This window comes from Phaeoacremonium minimum, assembly GCF_000392275.1.
Source record: "Phaeoacremonium minimum UCRPA7 unplaced genomic scaffold PA7_03_scaffold_596, whole genome shotgun sequence".
Taxonomy (NCBI): Eukaryota; Fungi; Ascomycota; class Sordariomycetes; order Togniniales; family Togniniaceae; genus Phaeoacremonium; species Phaeoacremonium minimum.
Window position 1 is genome coordinate 79101 of NW_006921498.1, and position 8525 is coordinate 87625.

Sequence of the window (8525 nt, forward strand, 5' to 3'; positions counted from 1 at the left end):
GTCGCTGCGACCAGACTAACGATAGCAAGGATGCAAGAAGTGCAGTTCTTAGTATAGATACCTAAACGAAGCCATAGACGTGGATTTACGACCAAGCTGGATCACACTGACCTCGGAGGGTTCATGTTTGGGCTTCGGTCTAGGACCAACCATTGAAAGTGTGTCGGCGTGTCCTGAAGACAAATCACGGAGCAAACGCCCACGCCATTCAAATCAAGTGATGGGCGCGTACTGTGCGACGTTGTATCGAATGCCGATTCTTCCACGGACGCCACGGCAATTCACTAGCGAGTGAGCATCACGAATTTCATGCCCTTGGAGCGTAAGATATCTAATGCGGCTACCGCTCAGGTGGCAGGCTGGCTCGGCTGGCAGCGCACTCTAGGGCGAAAAGAGTAGAGTGTTAAGGCTGTGCTTCGTCGCCCTAACATGCTTTCGGCGAGCCGGCGATCTAGCGAGCTTCAGGCTCGACAGCGACTGGCTGCTCGCTACGAGGGTGAATCTGGGGTAGCAACGGCTCGTGAAGCACTGGCTGTCCTCAGCGCCACCGGCGGGATGACGGCAGTGGCTTCAGGGCCTGCAGGTGCTATGCATGGAAGCTCTAGGGGCTTCTATGTGTGTTCCTCAAATCCCATATTGTGCAGTGCCGAATTGCTGGTTGGCATCATGGTAATCATCGAACCTCAGAGGAACTCACTCTGAAAAATGGCATCGCGCGGTGCAGATCTTCTTTTCCCCAAAATCGAAATGTATTCCAGCAGAGCACGACAAACGCAAAAGAAGCCTCTAAAGGGGAATTCTGCTCTGGTACTATGACGTTTGGCGCGGATAGGTGGTGGTTACGAGCAGGCCGGGCCGCTGACCTTGTCTTTGGGGTGGGATCGGCATTTCCTAATCTCGTATTGATGACTTTTGACAGCTCTCTGACATTCCAGCCTAACCACTCTGGCTTCTGACGATACCCCGATTAGTGTCTCTTTCAGGCAGAACGAGCACGAGCTGGCTGGATAGTCGCCGTGCTCAAAGATTGTATTTTTGGATTTGTCAAGAAGCCGCCAGTGCGGCGACAGAATCGCTGCGTAGCTCTTTCTGCATATAAACTCGATCATCTCTCGCCTCGCCTTGATCGTCCAGCATGAAGATCCATCATCACACAGCATAATCACTCTTCAGCATTCCAAGAGCCTCATTTTCAGCTCCACTGATCCTCGTACTTCACATTAATTACAACTCGCTCGCTTCATCTGCATCAGCATTTTTTGCTTCTAATCTTCTAATCAGCATTCACCATAATGTATACTCCTCTTATTGCTCTCAGCCTCGCAGTTCTGACTACTGCTGCTCCCTCGGGAAAGCGCCAAGTTCCACACTACCCGCCCACCTCCCAGTCTCAGGGCTTCAAGCTCATTGCCAACGTGACCGATCCGTCGGCCGATTTCACTCCTTCGATCAAGAACTGGGTCGTTGAGGGCGCGCACACTGGCGCAGGAACCAACGTAGCTGTTCTGAAGCCCTTCGACGCCACCACAAGCCCCGGCCGTACCTTCTACCTCAACGGCACAGCTGAAGACGTCCGCTACGGTAACACCAACGTTCTCACCGATGGCGGCACTCCTCCTGCTCCATACGGCATCTATGTCCAGAACCAGACCGAGTTCGAGTATCTGTACCCAGATGAGCACGGTGTAGGAATCAGTGTCGGCGAGGGCTCCGGAACCAGCCTGACACGATTCCCCAATCCGTACCCGTATCTAACGTCCGCCACGGGCACTGGCACTTTTGTCGCCTGCAATAACACCGTAGCGTACTACGGCACCAAGTTCATTACCCTCGAATATGCCTATGCCACCTTCACTGCCCCAGACGGCAGTTATGAGTACAACGCCAACATTCCGGAGGGCTGCGCAGCCGTCAACCTGATTCCTCAATGCACTGAGCTCAACGAGCTCCCCGAGGATGCCTATAGTAGCCACGAGTTTGCGGCCCAGACTGCCTGCTACCCCGACGTTGCTGCTATCGACTGGACCCAGTACGGACCTTAAGACACTTCAAACACTTTTACGTGGCAAATGATGCAACAGCAGTACATGAGCCATGTAGTATCTGGTTAATAATTTGAATGGAAGTGAGGACAATCGAGAGCGTGACGGTTCGTTGCATTGTTTGGCGCATCGGCTTTAACGGAGCATGAGCATCGTGACGGGATAAAACCTCGGCGTTTGTGTACTAGGCGCAGTATTTACTCTTAAACCTTACATTAATATAATCACTTGTCAGATGTCTCTCCTTTAGGAAGTAGAAACCGGAAGATTGTGTTGCCGACGAATGTGGCGACGGCCTGAACCTTGATAAATACGATTGTTGATTTTGATAGCGCGTGGTGAACCGTTTTGCATATTGGTCAGCGAGCGGAGCAGGAGCTCACCAACTCTTCCGCCTCCAGCGGCCTTGAGGTGATTATGCTTTAGTGGCAAGCCAACATGGCGCCGACCAATAGCGAATAGGCTCACAATCATCTTCGCCAGGAGACACAAGAAGCCTCTATCAAATCGAGTACATCACGACGTGGTTCTCGGGATACCATCGGCGATAACAAATTCCAAGGCGCCGCACTTGGAAGCTGATGAGCAATTATCGTGCAATGGGCTTACAAAGGAACTTTGTGTTTGATCCAGGTTTGTTATTCGAATTTCGAGGTATGAGGTAAGCTCATGATGGTGTAAGTCTGAATATCGGCGATATGCCGTCGGGTTAGGGGCAGTGGTCAGCTAGTTCACCCGAACGAGAGATATAAAGTGACACGTAGGAGCTTGCAAGAGTCGCAATACCCTCCAAAAGTTTCAAATCTTTCCTAACAGCCAGGTTATCATCATTTTCACATCAACCTCGCAACTGCCACCATGGCGTCAAAAAGCCACAATGACTACGGTCTTCCGGAGGCCTACAAAGCTCTCCTATTTACTTCCAACACTTCACCCCCTACTATCACCGCCCTCCCTACTCCTTTGCCAACCGCTGGCACTGCTATTGTCAAACCACTTTTCTCGTTTATTCCGCATTATATTCGGGACATTTTCACCAATGGAAACCCACGAGGGTACCGGTATGCTTTGCCCATTGTACCGGGTTCATCCTTCATTGGTCGCATTGTGGCTGCTGCCTCAGATGCTCCTACTTTAAAGCCGGGCCAATTGGCATGGATTGACCCTGTGGTGAGGGGTCGCGATAGATCTGGGCAAATTCTCCATGGGCTTCATGGCGGACAGACTGATCAAAGCTGGGCTCTGATGGCAGGAGAATGGAGAAACGGAAGCTGGGGAGAGCTAGCCAAGGTTCCCGCTGAAAATGTGCATGTCTTGGATGAGAAGGTTCTCCTGAGTTCCAAGGCGGATGGTGGGATGGGGTATACGCTTGAAGACTTGGGTTATCTCTCTCCTCTGGCGGTCGCGTACGGAGGCCTTCGAGATGTAGACCTACTTCCTGGAGAGACGATCTTGATCGCACCTGCGACTGGGTCCTTTGGCGGCTCCGCAGTTCACGTCGCCCTTGCAATGGGAGCGCGCGTCATTGCTATGGGACGGAACGACGCTGTACTGGCTGATCTTAAGGCGCTGAACCCGAGTCGAGTTACTGTTGTCAAAATGTCAGAGGATGTTGACAATGACAAAAACAACATCGTATCTGCGGCACATGGCAAGCCGGTAGATGTCTACTTCGACATGAGTCCTCCTTCCGCGTCTCAGTCAGCACACATCAAAGCGGGAATACTAGCCCTTCGGCCAAAGGGGCGTATGAGTCTAATGGGAGGCGCTGCTGGAGATGTGGTCTTTCCATATTATCAGATTATGGCGAAGGGACTGCGACTGCAAGGCACATTCATGTATACGCCTGAGCAGGTAGTTGGACTTATCAAACTTCTTGAAAGCGGCGTGCTATGCATTGGCAATGAGAGGAATGTCAAGTGTGAAGGAGTCTTCGGTTTGGAGCAATGGTCGGAAGCCTTTGAGGCGGCTTGGGAAAAGGGCAATCGTATGGGCAGATTTGTTCTACTTGCGCCTACCAAGGCTTGAGAAGTCTTTTGAGTCCCGAAAAATTTTGAGTCTATCATAAAAGGCATGATCATATTATTTGCGAGTAATACTTCTACATAAATAGGCCTTACAAGTTCATCCGCAATCTTAAATGCTGCCACCTCCCTAGCCCTGCTGGCCGTCAAGTTGATGAGTTATCAAGAACTTAGAGCAAGGCCATGCTAAATTATTCTGAGAGCATGTCTCATTAATCCTTCTGCTCAGAGATAGGCACTGTCTTTTCGTCATCGGCACGCAAACCAGAAGCCGTCTCCTCATCAACAACACCATCATGGGGTCCTTGCAAGCCAAGCTCGGTAGTCGTGAATGCGTCAGCAGTGTCTCTGTACCACGGCCAGAAGTTCACCGCTAGGGCATATGTCCAAGCCGCTACGAAAAAGCATAGTGGGACGACCATCGCAAGACCTGTTCCGTGAGCATCAGCGGCAACACCAGTGAGTGGCGGCACGCAAGCGCCTCCCAGAACACCGCCAACAATAAAACCCGAGCCACGCTTAGTATGTCGACCGAGACCACGCATGCCCAAAGCAACAATTGTTGGGAAGCAAATGGACTCAAAGAACAGAGTCACATAGAGCATAGACATTCCAGTATTTCCCCTTTGCGTGATTGCTGGCGCAATAAAGACAATGCACATGGTCAAGAAGACACCAAACACCCAACGTGGCCTCACGAAATGCATTATGCCAACGCCAACAAATCGTCCGAGGGCGAAAGATCCTTGAGCACCAGCAAGAAATTGCGAGGCAGTCGAGTCCGGTGTGCCTTTTCGAGTGTCATGTACATAATTGATGAAGTATCTATATATCAGTGATTAGTCATTTCAAAGTCAAATAGGCATTTTGATCACATACCCGGCAATTGCAACTTGGGCACCCGTATAGCAGAATTGAGCAAAAGCTGCGTGGAAGAGGCGATACTGCTTTCTGAAAGGCTGGCTGCTTTCGCCTGCATGTGTCTCCTCTGCTTGAAAAGCCATATCGGCATCTGTAATCTCGGGGATTGAGGACATGAAGAACACAATTGCTAGGAGAAAAACGAAACACGCGATTGCAAGATAGACCCATTGCACATTCTGTAACGCCCGTTTGTCATCGAACTTAAAGAAGACATATGAGCCTAGAACCGGTGCGACGACCGTTCCGATGCCGTTGAATGCCTGGGAGATGTTGATACGGATCTCGGAGAATTTCGGAGGCCCACAGACAGTAATGTACGGATTGGCTGCCGTCTCTAGCGATCCGAGGCCGTTGCCAATTATAAAGATGCAGATGCAGAAGCCGGCGAATGAATGGTGCAGGATGGCGGGGATAGCGAGGAGGGCACCAATACCATAAAGCAGTAATCCCCAGATAAAGACAGCGCGGTAGCTATAATGACGCAGAATCCAGGCGGCATGGCCAAGAGACGCGAGCGGGTAAGCACTGAGAAAGTGTCAGCCATTTGATTCGTTTACTAACCGTAGTCCATCCACTCACCCAAAGTAGGCAGCTTGAAGACCGGAAGACCTAGCCTTATTAATTCCTAAGGTGTTTTGGAAGTGTTTGTTCAACGTATCGAGAAGGCCGTAACTGAATCCCCAAAGGAAGAAAAGTATTGTAACAAGGCAAATTGGATAGAGCGACTCTCTCAAGGTCAACTCGGCGGCTTTGGTCCGTTTCCCATCAGGGGTTCGTAAGGACCTTCTTTTCCAGAATTCTTTGCTAAGCACCATCTTACTTCGTGTGAAGGAAGTGCCGAATATCGAGAAGAGTCAGCTGGTAAGCCTCTTGAGTAGGCTCCTGAGATTTAAACAATTCGGAGGCCGTGATAATGATAGATATGAGCAGAGAACAGAAGCCAGCCGGTCACGGAATTGTGAGGTAATAGCCGTTATAAGTACCGAGCTCGAGGACACACATCGTCCTCGTGATGGGTGCCAATGCTTCGGTCCTTTTCGCACCCAAATCATGCTGGCTTGTCATGTATCTCCAGCCACTCGTGTTCAAGATCCGACGGGTGTGGGGGAGGAGACGGTCAAATGGGGTAACGAATGACGAGAGGTAGGGGAATTAATGACCTCAGTTAAGATGCGGGGAAGCAAACTGAATCAGCTCAAGCACCCCAATCGATCTCAATGGCCCCGGAGATGTCTCCTTGTCCAAGCCAAACTGTGGAGACAAACAAGGTATTGCAAACAGTGAAACAACGGGTGCGTTAATCATGTTCCCCGAACAAGAAGGTCACCCTTGTTTGTGTTCTAGCGTTGACGGTAAAGATTGACGCAATCAACACCCACGATTGGCGGACTGCCCATCACCCATGAGTTCTGCCATGTCGGGATTTTCGCAGATTATTGACCCGAGGACACTTTTGAGAGCTAATGAATATTAAGGGGATGCGTGGCTTGCTCTTCACAGCCAGTTGCTCGCTCACTTTTAATCGAACATCCGTCGGCTGATTTCGTTAAGATGCTTCCACGTTTTTCTTATATCGGGATTTACCCCAGATTCTACTATAACAGCCACAGTACGCTAGGCATTGCTTGGGGCCATATTCGAAATGGCAGCCGGTACAGGATCAGTGGGATCAACGACATCCCTGCCAGTAAATCCCGACAGACCCCTCATTCTGCCCCGCTTGGAACATACCTCATCCTTCTTGGCGTCCTAGGCGTCCTAAACCAACTCTTACAACAAAAACTTACTCTTCTACTAGGTAATATATGTTAGTTTGCCAAGGACATCACTACCCCTTTGATAAGGCATTAGTATCTTTATTAAAGTTGATGAACCCATAGTCATAAACAGAACATTCAAGAGCTTGATGAGTATCACGACTCTCAGCATGGGGTGTCTTCACCCTTTAAGAACTCACGTTTATTACCTTGACAGAGGGGTAGATCGGATCTTACCGGGGCTCAACTCCAGCTACAGAAATGGTGGCAGGGGCTCAAAGAGAATTAACAGCTTGGAAAGCGAAATTTTCAAACTCATCCTAATAAAGCTTCCACATGGGAGGCCTTAATCAATGTCACTACTTTTCTCTTAGTGATCTGCTTCCTCGACAATGTGTGACGAATCAAACCACTTCTATATCGATCTATATTGCGGAGTCTCTTGCACTTTGCCGATTGCATTAGTAAAAGTGGCCATAGGCAAGCTACCCGTGTAATTGCTCGAGCTTAAGACCGATTTCAATAGAAAGAAGCGAGAATAGTGGAACAATTCATCGTAACACTGGCAAATGGTTTCTCATTGGATGGGCGTTTAAGACTTAAATATGAAACCCCCGATTAGATTATTTGGACTATTTTCGTGCGATTATAAACCGTGGCATGTCACCAAATCTGATGTGTGGTCGGAACTAGCATCATTCCGACTCAATCCCCTTTCCCCCTTTCGTGGTAGAATGATCCCCATTGATATCACTTGTCACCGCAAGCAAAATTCAACTTGATATGACAACATAAGGGTAATAATGCGGACAAAGGCAGTCATTCGAATACATGACATAAGGCTACCGGTTCATCTTCACAGCATTGAAGCCACTCTTGTCTGGTCAGAGCACGGCCATGAAGTAAAATCGTATGGATATTGATTAGAGGCCTCGGCTATCGGCATTGTCTGGGCGGTAATGTTATAAATGGTGTTTTTCTTTTTGAAGTGTGCTAACTTGGCTCCTTACGCAGCTTCAAAATTATCGAGCGTCTCTGGTAGTGTGACAATAGAGTAATTGAAAGCGGGCGCTGGAAGATATTATCATCTAACATTGAGGACCAAAAGCTATCCCGATCTTTTGATGGTTTCTTTTTAATAAATTTTTGTTTTTCTTTTTTCTTTTTCAAACTTTGGTTGAGAGACTCAACCAAAGGTTCCGGCAATGTAGCACATTTTGTGCGTTTATCTCCGGAATATAAGTACAATTTTTTAACTGGTGATCTCTTTGAAACGCAACAATTCAGACTTCTACGCCTCGTAGATGCGCTAGTTAATGACATGAATAAGCTAGTAGCTGCGAATGTCAGCAATCGATAGTGCTATTTAGTCTGGAAATGGGCCGTCTTTATCTCCGTACCATCACGGAGTCCGGACATCAGAAGGCCCATATGCCAGAATCGGCCTCTCGGTATATTAGCCTTAAGTCCACCGAAGTCTTCAAAATTGATGAGGTGAAGGTAGAAGGATCGTATCATTTGAATATTTCATTACGGATTCATTTTGGATATTTAGAGGGGACTTGACGCTTTCCATATTCATCAATTTTCCTTTTCTCGGTGAATTGATCACATCATCTCACAAATCCTCAAACCCAACCCCATACCAACAAGATGCAACTAACGAACCACGCGCTCATTGGCGCTGCCGACAAGATCCCCACGAGTGATGCAACTCCAGTGCTTTCTTTCAGCCCTGTTGTGCTTCCTTGCCCAGACCGTAGGGTGGACTTACAGAT

The 8525-nt window shown here is 48.8% G+C and overlaps 2 protein-coding genes across 2 annotated transcripts; one reads left to right on the forward strand and one right to left on the reverse strand.

Annotated features, from left to right (window-relative positions):
• Nucleotides 1-1292: 1292 nt before the first annotated feature.
• Nucleotides 1293-2042, forward strand: UCRPA7_8462 (hypothetical protein; the record flags this gene model as incomplete). Its single annotated transcript, XM_007920975.1, has 1 exon — nt 1293-2042. The coding sequence occupies one exon, from the start codon at nt 1293-1295 to the stop codon at nt 2040-2042; it is 750 nt and encodes a 249-aa protein (XP_007919166.1).
• Nucleotides 2043-4278: 2236 nt separating this feature from the next.
• Nucleotides 4279-6042, reverse strand: UCRPA7_8463 (putative glucose galactose transporter protein; the record flags this gene model as incomplete). The annotated part of the gene is made up of 4 exons (XM_007920976.1): nt 4279-4891; nt 4946-5515; nt 5811-5872; nt 6034-6042. 4 exons carry the CDS (start codon nt 6040-6042, stop codon nt 4279-4281), a joined length of 1254 nt encoding a protein of 417 aa, XP_007919167.1.
• Between the last annotated feature and the right edge of the window lie 2483 nt (nt 6043-8525).